Below are 23,548 nucleotides of genomic sequence, written 5' to 3' on the forward strand. Positions count from 1 at the left end.
CAAATATACAGCGCCATGGGATTAATATAATAATGTACAGCACCGTGGGAGTAATGGTACTATAGAAATAACAATAATAATAACATCACACACAGGTTACACCGCGCTTCTTACTACGTCAGACCTTCCTTACTATCAGCGTTATTAGTGACGTTTTCTATCTTTTCTCTTTTCCCCTTCAGTTATTTCTGGACGTTCGAGTGTCAACCATATAAAATGTGATATCGGAGGCCGGGAATAGTCCGAGGAAGAGCCGCGAGTCTGAGCCACAGGGGAGTCTGTAAGACAAGAAGAGGGAGGTACATTATATCTGTATCACACAGGACAGGATTAGATACACAGCTCAGTATACAGTATCACACAGGATAGGATTAGATACAGCTCAGTATATAGTATCACACAGGATAGGATTAGATACACAGCTCAGTATACAGTATCACACAGGGTAGGATTAGATACACAGCTCAGTATACAGTATCACACAGGATAGGATTAGATACACAGCTCAGTATACAGTATCACACAGGAGAGGATTAGATACACAGCTCAGTATACTGTATCACACAGGATAGGATTAGATACACAGCTCAGTATACAGTATCACACAGGGTAGGATTAGATACACAGCTCAGTATTACATATTACCTATCAGTCTTTGCGCCTTAGTGCACTTCCCGTGGCCCCCGTGATGGGTAAAGTCCAGTTTTTTGCACCCCAAACGCCGTAATGAAGATGTTGATGAGGACGGTGACAAACACGAGGGCGGTGGCCACATTGTTCATAATGTCCAGGCGTGGCTGCTTAGATACGTCATTCAAATTTCTGCGAGCTATAGATAGAAGGAACATAAGGGGGTTAAACTTCCATGGAGATCACCAAGATCTGCAATGATCAGTATATAGCCAGGAAGCAATAACAACAGCGCCACCTGCAGGTCATAGCTGGTATTACACCCAATCAATACATATATACCGTAGCAGGTGAAAGCCGTCTATTGCTCCCTGTTATCAGCCATTACACTGACATTTGTCATACAGGTGACCTTCCCCGTGCAATGTCTCACCAATGATAATCAGCAGGATCCCAATGACGACCTGCAGAGCCAGGGACAGGCTGATGAGAGTGATGAGCGTGACGTAATAGGTGAAGCCCGGACCCTGCTCCAGAACCGCCTTCAGCTGCGCCGCGTTCGCCATGAACAGCGCCACGTCCAGCATGCTCTCCGCCAGGCTCTTCTTGGTGGCGTAATGATTAATGTTGATGGCAGACCTGACGCCGCGTCCAATGGGATTACCAGCCGCCTGGTCACAAGGACAGAGAGGTCAGAAAACTGGGGAGAAAGATAACCGAAATCTACACAAGCCCCGGAGGGCTCGAGATCACAAGTCTGATGTATACCGAAGAAAAAAGAAGATATCAAACATACTCCGGACAGATGAGAGAAAGATTAGAGATTATCAAATTATTCATCCCTTATAAACTGATTATCACCCCCCCCCCCCCCCGACCAACCCCCCACCGACCCCCTTTACCAATTATTTCAATTTCCTCTGGTACAACAAATCCTACTGTGGTAAATATTACACTTACACCTTGTTCTGTATGAACAGCGGAAGCCATAGATATGATCTACAAGAGGTGTAATAAAGCTAAAGAATATCAAATATCTGTAATCAATAAACTGAACATCCCAATCTCACCACTAGAGGTCAGAATCACCAAACTAAAGAGTCAGGTCCTCAATGTTATATAATACTGCACCGAGCAATACAAGCAGCTATACATATACTTATATATAGGGGGCAGTATCATAGTAGTTATATTCTTGTACATAGGAGCAGTATTATAGTAGTTATATTCTTGTACATAGGAGTAGTATTATAGTAGTTATATTCTTGTACATAGGAGTAGTATTATAGTAGTTATATTCTTGTACATAGGGGGCAGTATTATAGTAGTTATATTCTTGTATATAGGAGTAGTATTATAGTAGTTATATTCTTGTATATAGGAGTAGTATTATAGTAGTTATATTCTTGTACATAGGAGCAGTATTATAGTAGTTATATTCTTGTGTATAGGAGGTAGTATTATAGTAGTTATATTCTTGTACATAGGAGGTAGTATTATAGTAGTTATATTCTTGTACATAGGAGTAGTATTATAGTAGTTATATTCTTGTATATAGGAGGTAGTATTATAGTAGTTATATTCTTGTACATAGGAGGTAGTATTATAGTAGTTATATTCTTGTACATAGGAGTAGTATTATAGTAGTTATATTCTTGTATATAGGAGGTAGTATTATAGTAGTTATATTCTTGTACATAGGAGCAGTATTATAGTAGTTATATTCTTGTATATAGGAGGTAGTATTATAGTAGTTATATTCTTGTACATAGGAGCAGTATTATAGTAGTTATATTCTTGTATATAGGAGGTAGTATTATAGTAGTTATATTCTTGTACATAGGAGCAGTATTATAGTAGTTATATTCTTGTACATAGGAGGTAGTATTATAGTAGTTATATTCTTGTACATAGGAGCAGTATTATAGTAGTTATATTCTTGTACATAGGAGTAGTATTATAGTAGTTATATTCTTGTACATAGAAGTAGTATTATAGTAGTTATATTCTTGTATATAGGAGTAGTATTATAGTAGTTATATTCTTGTACATAGGAGGTAGTATTATAGTAGTTATATTCTTGTACATAGGAGCAGTATTATAGTAGTTATATTCTTGTACATAGGAGTAGTATTATAGTAGTTATATTCTTGTATATAGGAGTAGTATTATAGTAGTTATATTCTTGTATATAGGAGTAGTATTATAGTAGTTATATTCTTGTACATAGGAGGTAGTATTATAGTAGTTATATTCTTGTATATAGGAGGTAGTATTATAGTAGTTATATTCTTGTACATAGGAGGTAGTATTATAGTAGTTATATTCTTGTACATAGGAGGTAGTATTATAGTAGTTATATTCTTGTACATAGGAGTAGTATTATAGTAGTTATATTCTTGTATATAGGAGGTAGTATTATAGTAGTTATATTCTTGTACATAGGAGGTAGTATTATAGTAGTTATATTCTTGTACATAGGAGTAGTATTATAGTAGTTATATTCTTGTACATAGAAGTAGTATTATAGTAGTTATATTCTTGTACATAGGAGTAGTATTATAGTAGTTATATTCTTGTATATAGGAGCAGTATTATAGTAGTTATATTTTTGTATATAGGAGTAGTATTATTGTAGTTATATTCTTGTACATAGGAGTAGTATTATAGTAATTATATTCTTGTACATAGGAGCAGTATTATAGTAGTTATATTCTTGTACATAGGAGGTAGTATTATAGTAGTTATATTCTTGTATATAGGAGTAGTATTATAGTAGTTATATTCTTGTACATAGGAGGTAGTATTATAGTAGTTATATTCTTGTACATAGGAGGTAGTATTATAGTAGTTATATTCTTGTACATAGGAGCAGTATTATAGTAGTTATATTCTTGTACATAGGAGGTAGTATTATAGTAGTTATATTCTTGTACATAGGAGTAGTATTATAGTAGTTATATTCTTGTATATAGGAGTAGTATTATAGTAGTTATATTCTTGTACATAGGAGGTAGTATTATAGTAGTTATATTCTTGTACATAGGAGTAGTATTATAGTAGTTATATTCTTGTATATAGGAGTAGTATTATAGTAGTTATATTCTTGTACATAGGAGGTAGTATTATAGTAGTTATATTCTTGTATATAGGAGCAGTATTATAGTAGTTATATTCTTGTACATAGGAGGTAGTATTATAGTAGTTATATTCTTGTACATAGGAGTAGTATTATAGTAGTTATATTCTTGTACATAGGAGGTAGTATTATAGTAGTTATATTCTTGTATATAGGAGTAGTATTATAGTAGTTATATTCTTGTACATAGGAGGTAGTATTATAGTAGTTATATTCTTGTACATAGGGGGTAGTATTATAGTAGTTATATTCTTGTACATAGGAGGTAGTATTATAGTAGTTATATTCTTGTACATAGGAGCAGTATTATAGTAGTTATATTCTTGTACATAGGAGCAGTATTATAGTAGTTATATTCTTGTACATAGGAGCAGTATTATAGTAGTTATATTCTTGTACATAGGAGGTAGTATTATAGTAGTTATATTCTTGTACATAGGAGCAGTATTATAGTAGTTATATTCTTGTACATAGGAGTAGTATTATAGTAGTTATATTCTTGTACATAGGAGGTAGTATTATAGTAGTTATATTCTTGTACATAGGAGGTAGTATTATAGTAGTTATATTCTTGTACATAGGAGTAGTATTATAGTAGTTATATTCTTGTACATAGGAGGTAGTATTATAGTAGTTATATTCTTGTACATAGGAGGTAGTATTATAGTAGTTATATTCTTGTATATAGGAGTAGTATTATAGTAGTTATATTCTTGTACATAGGAGCAGTATTATAGTAGATATATTCTTGTACATAGGAGGTAGTATTATAGTAGTTATATTCTTGTACATAGGAGTAGTATTATAGTAGTTATATTCTTGTACATAGGGGGCAGTATTATAGTAGTTATATTCTTGTACATAGGAGTAGTATTATAGTAGTTATATTCTTGTACATAGGAGTAGTATTATAGTAGTTATATTCTTGTACATAGGGGGCAGTATTATAGTAGTTATATTCTTGTACATAGGAGCAGTATTATAGTAGTTATATTCTTGTACATAGGAGTAGTATTATAGTAGTTATATTCTTGTACATAGGAGTAGTATTATAGTAGTTATATTCCTGTAGTGTGGCATTCCAGTATACGGTATCGATCATCACTTCCTTCTCTCTGCAGTCACTTTATACGGTCTCGCTGATACATCATGTCCTCGATGACTGTCACTTGAGTCTCCGTTTCCACCCTTTGTGACCTGATATTGTCAGGTTGGGTTAGCGGATGTGATCTTCAAGGTCACGTGGTATAATCAGACTGGACTGGTCACTTTTGTCTTCATGTGATATGTCCTGGGGTATCTATAACAAATCTCTGCCAGATTGACATAGTGCCATTGGCAGCCTCCCTTCCGCTCCTTGCTACCCAGACGCTGTGTCATGACTGAGTCACGGAGGCTACAGTGACATGCCAAAATCATGTAACTAAGCAACTATCAACACCACTCAGTTATCTCATGGCTTACAGAGGACTACAAAGTGTAACAAAATACAACTAGGCCAGGCAAGTATCATGTATTGTTTAAACACAGTACTACTTCTTTAGTCCTGTATATATGGACAGTGCACAGTACTACTTCTTTAGTCCTGTATATATGGACAGTGCACAGTACTACTTCTTTAGTCCTGTATATATGGACAGTGCACAGTACTACTTCTTTAGTCCTGTATATATGGACAGTGCACAGTACTACTTCTTTAGTCCTGTATATATGGACAGTGCACAGTACCACTTCTCTATCCTGTATATATGGACAGTACACAGTACCACTTCTCTATCCTGTATATATGGACAGTGCACAGTACCACTTCTCTATCCTGTATATATGGACAGTGCACAGTACTACTTCTCTTCTCCTGTATATATGGACAGTGCACAGTACTACTTCTCTTCTCCTGTATATATGGACAGTGCACAGTACTACTTCTCATGTCCTGTATATATGGACAGTGCACAGTACCACTTCTCTATCCTGTATATATGGACAGTGCACAGTACCACTTCTCTTCTCCTGTATATATGGACAGTGCACAGTACTACATCTCTTCTCCTGTATATATGGACAGTGCACAGTACTACTTCTCTTCTCCTGTATATATGGACAGTGCACAGTACTACTTCTTTAGTCCTGTATATATGGACAGTGCACAGTACCACTTCTCTATCCTGTATATATGGACAGAGCACAGTACTACTTCTCTTCTCCTGTATATATGGACAGTGCACAGTACTACTTCTCTTCTCCTGTATATATGGACAGTGCACAGTACCACTTCTCTTCTCCTGTATATATGGACAGTGCACAGTACTACATCTCTTCTCCTGTATATATGGACAGTGCACAGTACTACTTCTCTATCCTGTATATATGGACAGTGCACAGTACTACTTCTTTAGTCCTGTATATATGGACAGTGCACAGTACCACTTCTCTATCCTGTATATATGGACAGAGCACAGTACTACTTCTCTTCTCCTGTATATATGGACAGTGCACAGTACTACTTCTCTTCTCCTGTATATATGGACAGTGCACAGTACCACTTCTCTATCCTGTATATATGGACAGTGCACAGTACTACTTCTCTTCTCCTGTATATATGGACAGTGCACAGTACTACTTCTCTTCTCCTGTATATATGGACAGTGCACAGTACTACTTCTCTTCTCCTGTATATATGGACAGTGCACAGTACTACTTCTCATGTCCTGTATATATGGACAGTGCACAGTACCACTTCTCTATCCTGTATATATGGACAGTGCACAGTACCACTTCTCTTCTCCTGTATATATGGACAGTGCACAGTACTACATCTCTTCTCCTGTATATATGGACAGTGCACAGTACTACTTCTCTAGTCCTGTATATATGGACAGTGCACAGTACTACTTCTCTAGTCCTGTATATATGGACAGTGCACAGTACTACTTCTCTTGTCCTGTATATATGGACAGTGCACAGTACTACTTCTCTTGTCCTGTATATATGGACAGTGCACAGTACTACTTCTCTTCTCCTGTATATATGGACAGTGCACAGTACTACTTCTCTTCTCCTGTATATATGGACAGTGCACAGTACTACTTCTCTAGTCCTTTATATATGGACAGTGCACAGTACTACTTCTCTTCTCCTGTATATATGGACAGTGCACAGTACTACTTCTCTAGTCCTGTATATATGGACAGTGCACAGTACTACTTCTCTTCTCCTGTATATATGGACAGTGCACAGTACCACTTCTCTAGTCCTGAATATATGAACAGTGCACAGTACTACTTCTCTATCCTGTATATCTGGACAGTGCGCAGTACCACTTCTCTAGTCCTGTATATATGGACAGTGCACAGTACTACTTCTCTTCTCCTGTATATATGGACAGTGCACAGTACTACTTCTCTTGTCCTGTATATATGGACAGTGCACAGTACTACTTCTCTTCTCCTGTATATATGGACAGTGCACAGTACTACTTCTCATGTCCTGTATATATGGACAGTGCACAGTACCACTTCTCTATCCTGTATATATGGACAGTGCACAGTACTACATCTCTTCTCCTGTATATATGGACAGTGCACAGTACTACTTCTCTTCTCCTGTATATATGGACAGTGCACAGTACTACTTCTCTTCTCCTGTATATATGGACAGTGCATAGTACTACTTCTCTAGTCCTGTATATATGGACAGTGCACAGTACCACTTCTCTTCTCCTGTATATATGGACAGTGCACAGTACTACTTCTCTTCTCCTGTATATATGGACAGTGCACAGTACCACTTCTCTAGTCCTGAATATATGAACAGTGCACAGTACTACTTCTCTATCCTGTATATCTGGACAGTGCGCAGTACCACTTCTCTAGTCCTGTATATATGGACACTGCACAGTACCACTTCTCTTGTCCTGTATATATGGACAGTGCACAGTACTACTTCTCTAGTCCTGTATATATGGACACTGCACAGTACCACTTCTCTTGTCCTGTATATATGGACAGTGCACAGTACCACTTCTCTTGTCCTGTATATATGGACAGTGCACAGTACCACTTCTCTTGTCCTGTATATATGGACAGTGCACAGTACTACTTCTCTCGTCCTGTATATATGGACAGTGCACAGTACTACTTCTCTTGTCCTGTATATATGGACAGTGCACAGTACCACTTCTCTTGTCCTGTATATATGGACAGTGCACAGTACTACTTCTCTTGTCCTGTATATATGGACAGTGCACAGTACTACTTCTCTATCCTGTATATATGGACAGTGCACAGTACCACTTCTCTATCCTGTATATATGGACAGTGCACAGTACTACTTCTCTAGTGCTGTATATATGGACAGTGCACAGTACTACTTCTCTTCTCCTGTATATATGGACAGTGCACAGTACCACTTCTCTTCTCTTGTATATATGGACAGTGCACAGTACTACTTCTCTAGTCCTGTATATATGGACAGTGCACAGTACCACTTCTCTTCTCCTGTATATATGGACAGTGCACAGTACCACTTCTCTATCCTGTATATCTGGACAGTGCACAGTACTACTTCTCTATCCTGTATATATGGACAGTGCACAGTACTACTTCTCTAGTCCTGTATATATGGACAGTGCACAGTACCACTTCTCTTGTCCTGTATATATGGACAGTGCACAGTACTACTTCTCTTCTCCTGTATATATGGACAGTGCACAGTACTACTTCTCTTGTCCTGTATATGGGACCTTGCCAGCGGTTTACTCTGCAGATTAGTCTACAACCAGTTTTATTTGTCTCCAGCAGGGGGCAGTGTTGCTGTTTCTATCTCTATATAGCCTGTATAAGAAAAATGTACCGTGTTAGCCAGTGGGTAGGAAATATAAAAAAAACAACTTGCTAGTCTTCAGTAGTTGATCCCTTTTCAATGGCTGACTAATAATGATGACAGATTACAAGGTTTCGGATCTCTCGGCTCCTTTCTCAAGTAAATTTAAATCATTTCTGAAGGAGCAGATTTATGTACAAAAAGGACACATAGGGATAGAATTCCAGGAGGAAGGAGGGGGGGTTATTAGTAATTGGTGGAAACAATGTAAACAATTCCAGGTTCTAACTAACACAGGAACATTTCCATGCGGACAGAAAAGGTGCAAAACCTGCCTGCACAAACTGACCATAGAGATGGCGAACTCTAACAGGGAATATCAAATCCAGGTACGTTCACCTGCAGCCACCTAATGTAGTGTATGTGCACAAAATGTTCAACTGAAATTCTGTATGTTGGAGAGACCGGACAGCGGCTTAGAATGTGTATGAATTCACATCGCCATATAATTAGAGAACAAAGAATGGACCTTCCCGTATCAAAACATTTCTGCAATGAGGATCATAATATCACCGATCACATGAAAGTTTTGGTTTTAAGAGGGAATTTTAAATCAAGGAACGAGCGACGGATTTATGAGTATAAACTTATGACCCTGCTTCAAACACTGGAGAAGGGGTTAAATCTGTCACATGGGTTTATGGCATCTTACAGGAATCACTGACCTGAGAACTGATAAGAACCTGGAATTGTTTACATTGTTTCTACCAATGACTAATAACCCTCTACCCTCCTTCCTCCTGGAATTTTATCCCTATGTCTCCTTTTGTACATAAATCTGCTACTTCAGAAATGGTTTTTACTTGAGAAAGGAGCCGAGAGGTCCAAAACCTTGTAATCTGTCATCATTATTAGTCAGCCATTATAAAGGGATCAACTACTGAAGACTATATAGCCTGTATACCTAGTGAAGCTCCTCCAGTCTCTGTATATTCAGGATCTTCTTTATACCTCGGAGCCTCTTATAAGTTATTATATTTAGGGTAAAAAATATGCAAATCTATTCTCCAGGATGTAATTAGGAGAACGGCGCCTCTGTACGCCGCCCTCTAGAGACAGCCCCCTTAACAACATGCCACTGACGCGATGCGGAGTGCCTATGTAAGCACACACTCTCCCTAATGTGTATAATTATCCCCTGACCCTTATTATGTTTAGTGACCGTCTTGTGAATCTTTCAATACAATGTGATACTCCCTGCTGTATCTAAGCCTCTCATCTCATAGCCCGGTGTTACAGGTCAATCTCTGCTTCTATTTTCTCTGTGATTATTTATTTGCCCTTTGCAGGAATCTCCTCAATCACATCTGTATCTTCTATTACCCGGGGTGAGCTGATATGTCCGCACATGTATATAGTATACAAGAGCTGGCACCAATTCATTCATGTTCAGATTAGTCTTCTTTACACTTGTGACTCACAGTGACCGCCAGCTAGTAAGATGGCCGAGTGCCCAGTGTGCCCGGCCTTGTGTGTGCGGAGGAAATACCAAGTGATTGGCACAACAACATACAGGGAGGATCAGACATTGTACAAGGCCAGAAACCCAATGTCAGTAGTATTGTACGTGGTGGAATATATATATAGTGATTACAGTAATATACTAGCCCTGTATACAAGAATATAACTACTATAATACTGCTCCTATGTACAAGAATATAACTACTATAATACTACCTCCTATGTACAAGAATATAACTACTATAATACTGCTCCTATGTACAAGAATATAACTACTATAATACTGCTCCTATATACAAGAATATAACTACTATAATACTACTCCTATGTACAAGAATATAACTACTATAATACTGCTCCTATGTACAAGAATATAACTACTATAATACTGCTCCTATGTACAAGAATATAACTACTATAATACTGCTCCTATGTACAAGAATATAACTACTATAATACTGCTCCTATGTACAAGAATATAACTACTATAATACTACCTCCTATTTACAAGAATATAACTACTATAATACTACCTCCTATGTACAAGAATATAACTACTATAATACTGCTCCTATGTACAAGAATATAACTACTATAATACTGCTCCTATGTACAAGAATATAACTACTATAATACTGCTCCTATGTACAAGAATATAACTACTATAATACTGCTCCTATGTACAAGAATATAACTACTATAATACTGCTCCTATGTACAAGAATATAACTACTATAATACTGCTCCTATGTACAAGAATATAACTACTATAATACTGCTCCTATGTACAAGAATATAACTACTATAATACTGCTCCTATGTACAAGAATATAACTACTATAATACTGCTCCTATGTACAAGAATATAACTACTATAATACTGCTCCTATGTACAAGAATATAACTACTATAATACTGCTCCTATGTACAAGAATATAACTACTATAATACTGCTCCTATGTACAAGAATATAACTACTATAATACTGCTCCTATGTACAAGTATATAACTACTATAATACTACCTCCTATGTACAAGAATATAACTACTATAATACTGCTCCTATGTACAAGAATATAACTACTATAATACTGCTCCTATGTACAAGAATATAACTACTATAATACTGCTCCTATGTACAAGAATATAACTACTATAATACTGCTCCTATGTACAAGAATATAACTACTATAATACTGCTCCTATGTACAAGAATATAACTACTATAATACTGCTCCTATGTACAAGAATATAACTACTATAATACTGCTCCTATGTACAAGAATATAACTACTATAATACTGCTCCTATGTACAAGAATATAACTACTATAATACTGCTCCTATGTACAAGAATATAACTACTATAATACTACTCCTATGTACAAGAATATAACTACTATAATACTACTCCTATGTACAAGAATATAACTACTATAATACTACTCCTATGTACAAGTATATAACTACTATAATACTACCTCCTATGTACAAGAATATAACTACTATAATACTACTCCTATGTACAAGAATATAACTACTATAATACTACCTCCTATGTACAAGAATATAACTACTATAATACTACTCCTATGTACAAGAATATAACTACTATAATACTGCTCCTATGTACAAGAATATAACTACTATAATACAGCTCCTATGTACAAGAATATAACTACTATAATACTGCTCCTATGTACAAGAATATAACTACTATAATACTGCTCCCTATGTACAAGAATATAACTACTATAATACTACTCCTATGTACAAGAATATAACTACTATAATACTACTCCTATGTACAAGAATATAACTACTATAATACTGCTCTTATGTACAAGAATATAACTATATAATACCGCTCCTATATACAAGAATATAACTACTATAATACTACTCCTATGTACAAGAATATAACTATATAATACCGCTCCTATATACAAGAATATAACTACTATAATACTACTCCTATGTACAAGAATATAACTATATAATACCGCTCCTATGTAGGTTTGTGTCGGCCATCCTTCGCCTTGTTCCTTTTATCCTTTGTGTGGTTGATTCTGGGGTTTGGTGACTGTACAGACAGGGAAGTTCATGGATCGGTCTTGCCCAGGTAGATGTTTCTGGATGGGCGCCAAGGTCATATTTGGGGTGTGGATTAATCCTGGGCTAATGACTCCGGTGATATCAGGGCTGGGCTGTGGCCGCACATGTTCTGCTCCACCAGCGTCTTCTATAAACATATCTGCATGACAATATCATTTGCCCTATCAGAGGACACAGGGGGCAGCACTGAGCAGGGCTCAGACTTCTCTTGGTTTTCTAAATAATGGTCACATAACACAAAACTCTACCAACATACCGTAATATCATATGGTGCTCATATAGTCATGCATTGCCAATCTACATCCCAAGTAGTTATTTACTATTTGTCTATAGGTTTGTCTGTGAGGGGTGAATCCAAATGGGGGGGGGGGTCCTATAAATTCGTGAGGGGGGAGCTGAGGTCAGGAGGATCCTTTAGATTAGACTGTGAGGGGTTAGCCGAGGTCAGAGGATCCTCCCAGGTACTACAGATATGGGTCCTATACACTTACCTGTCACCTCCAGCTGCCCGCATTCTCCTCCATATTCTCTGACTTAGGACCTGCACTGATCATGTGACTGTTTCTGTGCAGGTCCTTTTACAGAATGAAGATATAAGGAAAGGAAGGAGCATGGCTGAGACTGAGAATGAATTGGTTGACGGTAGGTTCTCCTGGGGTGTCATGGATGAGGTAAGTGGCAGTGCCTCGACTCTGGGCATGTTAGCCATGTGATCTGGGAGTCGCCTCACACATACTATACTCTCCACCTCGGCGTATGCTGTTGCAGTATGTAGTAGCGCCTCTACTACATGTAACCCTAACCTGATTGGACAAGAGGGTGGTGCCTAATACTAACAGTCACGGGAGGTGGTGTGGACATCAGCGCCACCTACAGGATCTACACCAGGCCATGGACAACCTGCTTTTGACCTCCTCATTCCCACATCTTCCATATCAATCTCTGACTTTAGAACCTGCAGTGATCTGGTCATGTGACTGTCTCCGTGCAGGTCCTTCTAGTACTGTAACAAAAGATTGGGAGACGAGAGGACATGTGAAGGATCTCTTCCTCCTGCCATGCTGACTGTCACCCTAGAGGAGAGTCTCAGGACCATGATTGGGTCCCTGTTACCAGTTTTCAGCAGAGACCACTACCGGGGCCTAAGGTGTACATATAGTTTGTCCTATGGAAAAGCTGTCATACAGGCCACTATAAGGACCTAAGTAAGACCTCTGGGACAGGTGGAGGGGCCGCGTATTCTGGCAGGTCCTTATCCCTTACATTAGATACTTATTAGATACTTAGGTCCTTATCCCTCACATTAGATACTTCCATCCGCACCTAGAGAACTTCTGGAGTAAGTAGGGACCTTCAATCCCTACCAACAGGCCCCCTATTAGAGGCTTTGGGGCTTCAGGTCCTTGGCGTAGTCCCTGGGTAATGATCTCGGATGGGATGAACTAGTTACGTAAGCGCCCCAGATGTGGGACCTGAGACATTCTACACCAGTCCTCTACATACCAGGCCCCCGCCCAGGGCTACTCACCTCCATGCTGATTCTCTCCCCCTCTGTACCCATCCTCTGAGCTCCGCTGGATAACTTGTCTTTCTGCTGCTGTTGTGGCTCGGTCAGTCCCAGAGGGGGGCGGGCGGGGGGCAGTTCTCTGGGCGTGGGCACAGCTGGATGCACACATGTACCATTCATCCAGCTGGAATGGGACGCCATCCATGGAAACACAGATTCCTCATTGTGCGCCCCGCCAGATATTAACACATTCCCTGCAAGAATCACAGAAGCCACTACAAGTCCCAGCAATCCCTGGCCATAGCGGGAGTTACACTTGTAAGGAATAGGCTATGGAGAGGTTTATGATGCTGGGAGTTGTAGTCGTATCATAACTAAGACCTCACAGTGATCCCTCTAGCTGCGGTGGGACTACAACTCCCAGCATGTTCTGAGAAGAGAAACGACACCATTGGAGACTGACGGTAATGTGTCCACGCTGGGCCTGAGCTAAACGTGAGCCGGGCCCTGGAAATGCTAAATATAGAGGCCAGAACCTCAACAAGAATGTGGCGCCTGTGCGAAAGAGGCCGCGGAGGATACAGGGGAGAGCCCACCCCCATGTAATAATACCGCCATATACTGCACCTGGCCAAGATAGACAGAATGCTCTATAGGCCTCTATATACCTGCTGGAGGCTTCTACAGGTCAGAATACCCCGTGTAATGTATAGAAGAGTGTAGTGACTACAGGGGGCGCTGGTGGGCAGAGGGCCAAGAGAATCCGAGGAAGGGGAAGAGACTGCAGGAGGGGAGCACTGAGGGCCCTATGGAGGGAGGAGGGCAGCTCGGGCCCCTAATATGAGCTTTACTATAGGGCCCCATGATTATGCATGGGCAGCAGCGTGGCTCAGTGGTTAGCACTGCAGCCTCGGATTCTCTTGGAGTCCTGGGTTCAAATCCTGCCAAGGGCAACATCTGCAATGAGTTTGTATGTTCTCCCCGTGTTTGTGTGGGTTTCCTCCAGGTACTCCGATTTCCTCCCACACACCAAAGACATACTGAGAGGGAATGTAGATTGGGAGACCTGTATGGGACAGTGACTGACAATATCTGTAAAGCGCTGCGGAATATGATGGCGCCATATAAGTAATAATAAATAATGCTACTACTGTCTATGGATGGATATATGTGCGGAGAGATAGATAGATAGATAGATAGATAGATAGGAGATAGATAGATAGGAGATAGATAGATAGATAGATAGATAGATAGAAGATAGATAGATAGATAGATAGATAGATAGATAGATAGATAGATATTTCTCTTTGCTGTATAGTATAATACCGCCGCTGGCTGCTGTACGTGTGCCGTTGTTCGGTGTATCACATGCTGCAGCGTTCACAGTCGTCTCCCTGTCAGGTCACATGACTCACGTGGGGTATTTGGCAGGCCTGTGGTATGTTTACATATGGGGGCACTCCGCCCCTGGGTGAGATTAGCAGGATCTATAGAATTGTGCGGGGCTGGTGATAATAGAACATCACAGACGAGCTTAATAAGACTGTAGAACATTCCGGTACATCCAGCGTCCCAGCGTCAGCAGTGCGGGCAGCATTCACAGCTCTGCTACATGTAATCCCTGGGGATGAGAAGATGGAAAACCCAGACACGTCAGCCAATAATCCTTCTAACTGACGACAATGTCTAACCTGCTTGCTGACGGTTTCCATGCAGAAACTCACTGGAGAGTCTAATGATGCTGGATGTTACAATTGCTGTCGGTCCCTTTAAATGCACCTATCCAGACAAGTGCCCCAGTGCGGAGGCGATCACATGGCCATGACAGCCTCCTCTCTGCACCCTCACCCCGGGGCTTAGATTCCTGAATAGTGCAGGATGTGACTCACAAGAGCCCTAGAAAGAGAGAGGAGAAAGAGATGAGATCACTGGGAGAAGCTAAACCCAAAATTATATATAGCGCCTATAGCTGAGCCGCGCTGACTGATGGCTGCTGCTGTGTCAGAGCATGTACGGCGCAGCTCAACCGCTCACACATAACCGATCCCTCAGACTCCCCTACCGGACACTGGTGGTCGCTCAACCGTGGCTGCAAGCTGTTGCCAGACTACAAGTCCCAGCATGCCTTGTCCGTCTGCAGCTTTCATGGCTTGTCAGGGCTTGTCTGCGGATGTCTGCGCTCCTCTGACCCTCATCTAACTATTTTTTTTTTCTGATACCAAACTCCAAATCCTCTGCATAGAGCAAAAAAATAAAATTCTTCCTACCTGCAGCCACCACTAGAGGGAGCTCACTGCATAAGGTTTGATTATTGAGGTCAGTAGTCTGCAGTGAGCGCCCTCTAGTGGTGACTGTTGGATTGTATCATGTAGTGCTATGGCTACGCAGAGGATTTGGTGCTCTGTATCAGAAAACCTGGAGCTCTGACCCCCTATACAGATGTATTAGGTCATTATTGAGCGCACCTATATGAACCCCGATTCCTCTAATAACGCCTCCTGTATTAACCCCTTCCTACATGAACAATCCCATTCTATATGACCCAATTCCTCTAATAAACCCACTATGCACTCCTATATGTGACCCCCTCCTCTATGATAGCCCCTCCTCTATGATAGCCCCTCCTACATTAACCCTATACCCTACATGATCTCATGTATAACTCCCCTATGTAACACCCCACTCCTCTGTTACCCCTCTGATATGAACCCCAATCCTCTATGACCCCTGCACCTATATGACTCCCTCCTATATGAGCCGTTACTATACAGAGCGATGGTGACTACCAGTATACAGATGACAGAGGGTCTCTATCTGGCTCTGCCTGACTCTGCTTGGCTGACCCTGGGGGAGGGCGGTGAGGATCTCCAGGCTGGGCAGCTTTCCATGTGTGCCAGCTGTGCCCAGGGAAGAAAGCAGGGTCTGTTCATGGCCACTTATCACCCTGTGTCGCCCCCTCCCACGCTTCCTACACATTGTGTATGTTGAGATAAGTGGAGGCCGCAGATAAGAGGATCCTAGAAATCTGTGTCCTGTCAATATGAGCAGGAGGAATGAAGGATTAAGAGAGGCGATGATGTCATCAAAACTGAACATCATCAGACCTGAACCAGACCTGCATGACATCATCAGAACAGAACCAGTCCTGTGTGACATCATCAGAACTGAACCAGCCCTGTGTGACATCATCAGAACAGAACCAGCCCTGCGTGACATCATCAGAACTGAACCAGGCTTGTGTGACATCATCAGAACTGAAACAGAACTGCGTGACATCATCAGAACTGAACCAGACCTGCGTGACATCATCAGAACTGAACCAGACCTGCGTGACATCATCAGAACTGAACCAGACCTGCGTGACATCATCAGAACTGAACCAGACCTGCGTGACATCATCAGAACTGAACCAGACCTGCGTGACATCATCAGAACAGAACCAGCCCTGTGTGACATCATCAGAACTGAACCAGCCCTGCGTGACATCATCAGAACTGAACCAGACCTGCGTGACATCATCAGAACTGAACCAGCCCTGCGTGACATCATCAGAACAGAACCAGCCCTGCGTGACATCATCAGAACTGAACCAGACCTGCGTGACATCATCAGAACTGAACCAGGCCTGCGTGACATCATCAGAACTGAACCAGACCTGCGTGACATCATCAGAACTGAACCAGACCTGCGTGACATCATCAGAACTGAACCAGACCTGCGTGACATCATCAGAACTGAACCAGACCTGCGTGACATCATCAGAACTGAACCAGACCTGCGTGACATCATCAGAACTGAACCAGACCTGCGTGACATCATCAGAACTGAACCAGCTCTGCGTGACATCATCAGAACAGAACCAGCCCTGCGTGACATCATCAGAACTGAACCAGCCCTGCGTGACATCATCAGAACTGAACCAGACCTGCGTGACATCATCAGAACTGAACCAGCCCTGCGTGACATCATCAGAACAGAACCAGCCCTGCGTGACATCATCAGAACTGAACCAGACCTGCGTGACATCATCAGAACTGAACCAGGCCTGCGTGACATCATCAGAACTGAACCAGACCTGCGTGACATCATCAGAACTGAACCAGACCTGCGTGACATCATCAGAACTGAACCAGACCTGCGTGACATCATCAGAACTGAACCAGACCTGCGTGACATCATCAGAACTGAACCAGACCTGCGTGACATCATCAGAACTGAACCAGACCTGCGTGACATCATCAGAACTGAACCAGCTCTGCGTGACATCATCAGAAATGAACCAGACCTGCGTGACATCATCAGAACTGAACCAGACCTGCGTGACATCATCAGAACTGAACCAGGCCTGCGTGACATCATCAGAACTGAACCAGGCCTGCGTGACATCATCAGAACTGAACCAGACCTGCGTGACATCATCAGAACTGAACCAGCCCTGTGTGACATCATCAGAACTGAACCAGCTCTGCGTGACATCATCAGAAATGAACCAGCCCTGCGTGACATCATCAGAACTGAACCAGCTCTGCGTGACATCATCAGAAATGAACCAGCCCTGCGTGACATCATCAGAACTGAACCAGACCTGCGTGACATCATCAGAACTGAACCAGACCTGCGTGACATAATCAGAACTGAACCAGGCCTGCGTGACATCATCAGAACTGAACCAGACCTGCGTGACATCATCAGAACTGAAGCAACCCTGTGTGACATCATCACATCCCAAAATCAATGTTAAACTTCAATATTCTTAATTCCATCTGATTTTGGGAAAGCCGGTGACAACTATTGTGGCCATGACTGCACTTCCAAAGAATTGTCACACAACTCTGCCAAGGTCCTGAATGACAAACCTGTCATGCCTGGGAAAGTCGGATGGGGGCGCTATGGTGACATTGGTTCTTCTATAAGGAGACGGTTTGCCCTGTTTCGGGGTAGTTGACCCTGCAGGAGGCGGCCCCACCCACAGCACACCTGGTTACCTGGAGCAATCTGGTCTGTCTGGTCTCCTGCCATAAATCACGACCCTTGACCTGTCCGGACTCTTCACACCTCTGATGTTCGGCCCCGGTCACTGATTTACATTGCCAAGAAATAAATTTGCATATTCCTTAATTATAGAAAAACAAGAAGTGACCAAAAATAACATTTTATAAAGAGAACAACCTCAAAATATCAGCAATATGTAAGATATGTCAGTGGTGAACCGAGGGGTCAGAGGGTGGGGGGCACAGCAGGGGGCCTGGAAGGGAGAAGGAGGCAACTGGCACCCTGGCTACAGAACAGTCTAACATGAGTCACCAGGCTTAGTGGTGACAGAGGGCAACACGTACAGGAGAAGATCACAGACTCTACAGAACTGTCTCTACAGAACACAGACTGTATAGAGTACAACTGTATAGAACACAGACTGTATAGAGTACAACTGTATAGAACACAGACTGTATAGAACACAGACTGTATAGAGTACAACTGTATAGAACACAGACTGTATAGAGTACAACTGTATAGAACACAGACTGTATAGAACACAGTCTCAGTATAACAGTCTCTACAGAACACAGTCTCTGTATAACAGTCTCTACAGAACACAGACTGTATAGAACACAGACTGTATAGAACACAGACTGTATAGAACAGTCTCTACAGAACACATTTTACTGTATAACGGTCTCTATAGAACACAGACTGTATAGAACAGTCTCTACAGAACACATTTTACTGTATAACAGTCTCTACAGAACACAGACTCTATAGAACAGTCTCTACAGAATACAGTCTCTGTATTACAGTCTCTACAGAACACAGACTGTATAGAACACAGACTGTATAGAACAGTCTCTACAGAACACATTTTACTGTATAACGGTCTCTATAGAACACAGACTGTATACAACAGTCTCTACAGAACACATTTTACTGTATAACAGTCTCTACAGAACACAGACTCTATAGAACAGTCTCTACAGAATACAGTCTCTGTAGTACAGTCTCTACAGAACACAGACTGTATAGAGCACACTCTACAGAACAGTCTCTACAGAACACAGACTCTATAGAACACAATTTCTACAGAAAACAGTTTTCATATAAAAGTCTGTATAGAACAAAGTGTCTGTATAACACAGTCTCTACAGAAAACAGTCTTTACATAAGTTTCAAAGGAACATAGTCTCTATAGAACAATCTCTGTAAAAGACTGTCTCTGCAGAACACAATCTCCACAAGACACAGTCTCTATTGAGTACAGTCTTTACAAAACACAGTCTCTGCAGTCGCTATAGAAAACAGTCTCTAAAGAACAGACAGTACAGTGAAGAATACGGTCTCTACAGAACAGTCTTTTTGTAGAACTCTACTCTAGTAGGCTGCTGTCCACACTGTTGTAATCCACAGGATGGGTGTCTGCTCAGAGACAGGACAGTAATGGGGACCTGCAGCCCAAATCCACTTTAGCCCGGGCCGCTGCAGTCTCTCAGTAGGTCCCTGCTCTCTCGTAGCAGCAGAGTTGCAGGTGGCTTTAGCGTCTCACAGGCTGTCACATGCGCTCTCCCGTCTCTCCCTCATTCACTATTGTGCACTATTCCTGGATTATTTGTCACTGGGGTGATTCACCAATTTGTGAGCCCGACTCCTTCTCTACTAATATGGTGCACATTGCACCCAGCTGTACCTGGCCAATTGTTATGGGGTAGCTATGGCTGGCACCCCACTTTTAAGGAGATGGGGGAGGGGGGGTGCAGGCTTCCTTCTTCTTCAGCCCTGATAGGACATCATACGTGAAGCCTTTGAGCTGTAGGATCGTGTGATATGGATAAAAGATAAGTGATCGGCGTGTAATCCCGGTCACAGGACTCAGCTGTCGTCTAAGCTTCACCTGCTGCCGGCACTTGAGCTTTAGCTGCAGGAATCTGACCACAAAGCAACAGGCGGAGCAGCCCTTTATATACAGGAGCCACCGGCTAGAAGAACCAGTCCATGCCAGCGTATCAGCAGAATCTCTCACCTCGCTCCTTCACTGCCAGTCTGTCAGTCTTTACAGCAGTCATGGATTTATGTTCAAGAACCAGGAAGATCAGGATGAGCGTGGCTGCCAGAAGTGCTGAGAGATTGCAGTCTATGGGGGCTCCCGGCATTTAGGGGTCACCCTTCTGACCTCACTTGTGAGCAGGCTTCACAGATGATTGAGTGGTCACATCTGACATGATTAGACATGAAGGTCTTAATGGGGTCCTGGGGTTATGGCATCTGCCAATGTCTGGGGATCTCATTACAACACATGCTGCGATCCTGCGGCCTCTCTCTGCCAGGACACATACATCAAGGGGGCGCCGCAGGAAAATCCCACTAATGGACAACTGGACAGCGAGGAGGAGGAGGCGACACGTGGCTCAGGCTGTCATCCGGGGCTCAGCATGTAGACTTCCTGTATATATGTAGCTGGTATTATTATTAGGGTCACCTGCACCCCCATCCCCTGCTGTATAGTGGAATCTATTGCTCCCTGCTATCAGCCACTCCAGTCCAGGAAAATTCTGAGCGGGCCCTGACACTATTATGGGGTTCCTGTGGCTGATATTGTGATGGGGCCACTGTGATGTAGACACTACTATGGGGCGTCTATGGTTGACTATGTTATGAAGTCACTGTGGTGGAGAAACTGTTATGGGGTCCCTGTGGTTGACACTTGACCTTAAATATGGGTTCCTGCTGACATTGCTATGGGGGTACTGCAGTTGACACTGTTATGGAGTCCCTCTGAATGCAGCAGATATCTGGGGCGATCCCTTTAGTTTTGCATTAGGGCAGCAGCTATCTGGGGTGATCTCTTTGCAGTTTTACACCAGTGCAGCAGATATCTGGGGGAACACTTTAGTTTTGCACCAGTGCAGCAGATATCTGGGACGATCACTTTTGCAGTTTTGCACCAGTGCAGCAGATATCTGGGGCGATCACTTTGCAGTTTTGTACCGGTGCAGCAGATATCTGGGCAATCACTTTAGTTTTGCACCGATGCAGCAGATATCTGGGGAAATCACTTTAGTTTTGCAGCAGATATCTGGGGGAACACTTTAGTTTTGCACCAGTGCAGCAGATATCTGGGACGATCACTTTGCAGTTTTGCACCGGGGCAGCAGATATCTGGGGCGATCACTTTGCAGTTTTGCACGGATGCAGCAGATATCTGGGGCGATCACTATAGTTTTGCACCAGGGCAGCAGATATCTGGGGCGATCACTTTGCAGTTTTGCTCGGATGCAGCAGATATCTGGGGCGATCACTATAGTTTTGCACCAGGGCAGTAGATATCTGGGGCGATCACTTTGCAGTTTTGCACGGATGCAGCAGATATCTGGGGCGATCACTTTAGTTTTGCACTGGTGCAGCAGATATCTGGGACGATCACTTTAGTTTTGCACCAGGGCAGCAGATATCTGGGATGATCACTTTAGTTTTGCACCAGTGCAACAGATATCTGGGGCGATCACTATAGTTTTGCACCAGGGCAACAGATATCTGGGGCGATCACTATAGTTTTGCACCAGGGCAGCAGATATCTGGGGCGATCACTATAGCTTTGCACCAGGGCAGCAGATATCTGGGGCGATCACTTTGCAGTTTTGCACCAGTGCAGCAGATATCTGGGATGATCACTTTAGTTTTGCACCAGGGCAGCAGATATCTGGGGCGATCACTATAGCTTTGCACCAGGGCAGCAGATATCTGGGGCGATCACTATAGTTTTGCACCAGGGCAGCAGATATCTGGGGCGATCACTTTGCAGTTTTGCACCAGTGCAGCAGATATCTGGGGCAAACACTTTAGTTTTGCACCAGGGCAGCAGATATCTGGGGGAACATTATAGTTTTGCAGCAGATATCTGGGCGATCACTTTAGTTTTGCACCGGTGCAGCAGATATCTGGGTGATCACTTTAGTTTTGCACCGATGCAGCAGATATCTGGGCGATCACTTTAATTTTGCACCGCTGCAGCAGATATCTGGGGAGATCACTATAGTTTTGCAGCAGATATCTGGGGGAACACTTTAGTTTTGCACCGGTGCAGCAGATATCTGGGCGATCACTTTAGTTTTGCACCGGTGCAGCAGATATCTGGGTGATCACTTTAGTTTTGCACCGATGCAGCAGATATCTGGGCGATCACTATAGTTTTGCACCAGGGCAGCAGATATCTGGGCGACCACTTGGCAATTTTTCAGCTCCACCTCCTGATTAACCCCTCAGCTCACCCTGATTTTACATAGTACAGTACAGATGACCCGATTAAAGGGATCTCTCACTTTGCAGTCACGTGCTGTGCTCTCTCTCTATGACATGCCTGCTTTGCACGCTGATAGGAATTGCTCAGACATGACTCATCCGCACAGGGATATTGAGTAACCATTTTTATGGGGACTGTTGCAGCACAGGCCGGTTTATTCACCCCACAAGGCCTCAAGCGTCCCAAGACTACATTTCCCATCACGCCCTGGGGCCTGCAGTGACGTCATTTCCCCCTAGGCGAGGGAGAGGCAAAACGCATGCGTACACTCGTCAGGGCTGCGAGGTGCGGAGTGATGGGCGTGGTTAGACACTTGGGCGGAGTTACGAGTAAGTAAAACCAAACAATAGGCGTGGCCGCGCAGCAGAGCGGTTACAACTTGAAAGGGAAGGCGTGTCGGGTCGGTTACATGTGCTGGGCGTGGCCGGTTTTGTTAGTGGGCGTGTCCCGGCGCTCAGTGTGTGTCAGCTCGGCGCCGCTGTGCGCCATTTGGCCGAGTGTGTGAGGAGGGAGCGGATTCCTGTCAGCAG

At 42.4% G+C, this 23,548-nt stretch overlaps 1 protein-coding gene across 1 annotated transcript; it reads right to left on the reverse strand.

Moving 5' to 3' along the window:
• Window positions 1-107: 107 nt before the first annotated feature.
• Window positions 108-13,832, reverse strand: NINJ2 (ninjurin 2). Its single transcript, XM_075276497.1, has 4 exons — window positions 13,754-13,832; window positions 1,064-1,301; window positions 646-829; window positions 108-278 (listed from the first exon to the last, which is right to left on the reverse strand). The coding sequence occupies exons 1-3, from the start codon at window positions 13,784-13,786 to the stop codon at window positions 663-665; spliced, it is 438 nt and encodes a 145-aa protein (XP_075132598.1). The 5' UTR covers window positions 13,787-13,832; the 3' UTR covers window positions 108-278; window positions 646-662.
• Between the last annotated feature and the right edge of the window lie 9,716 nt (window positions 13,833-23,548).

The sequence above is a fragment of the Leptodactylus fuscus genome, chromosome 5 (assembly GCF_031893055.1).
Source record: "Leptodactylus fuscus isolate aLepFus1 chromosome 5, aLepFus1.hap2, whole genome shotgun sequence".
In the NCBI taxonomy this organism is placed as follows: Eukaryota; Metazoa; Chordata; class Amphibia; order Anura; family Leptodactylidae; genus Leptodactylus; species Leptodactylus fuscus.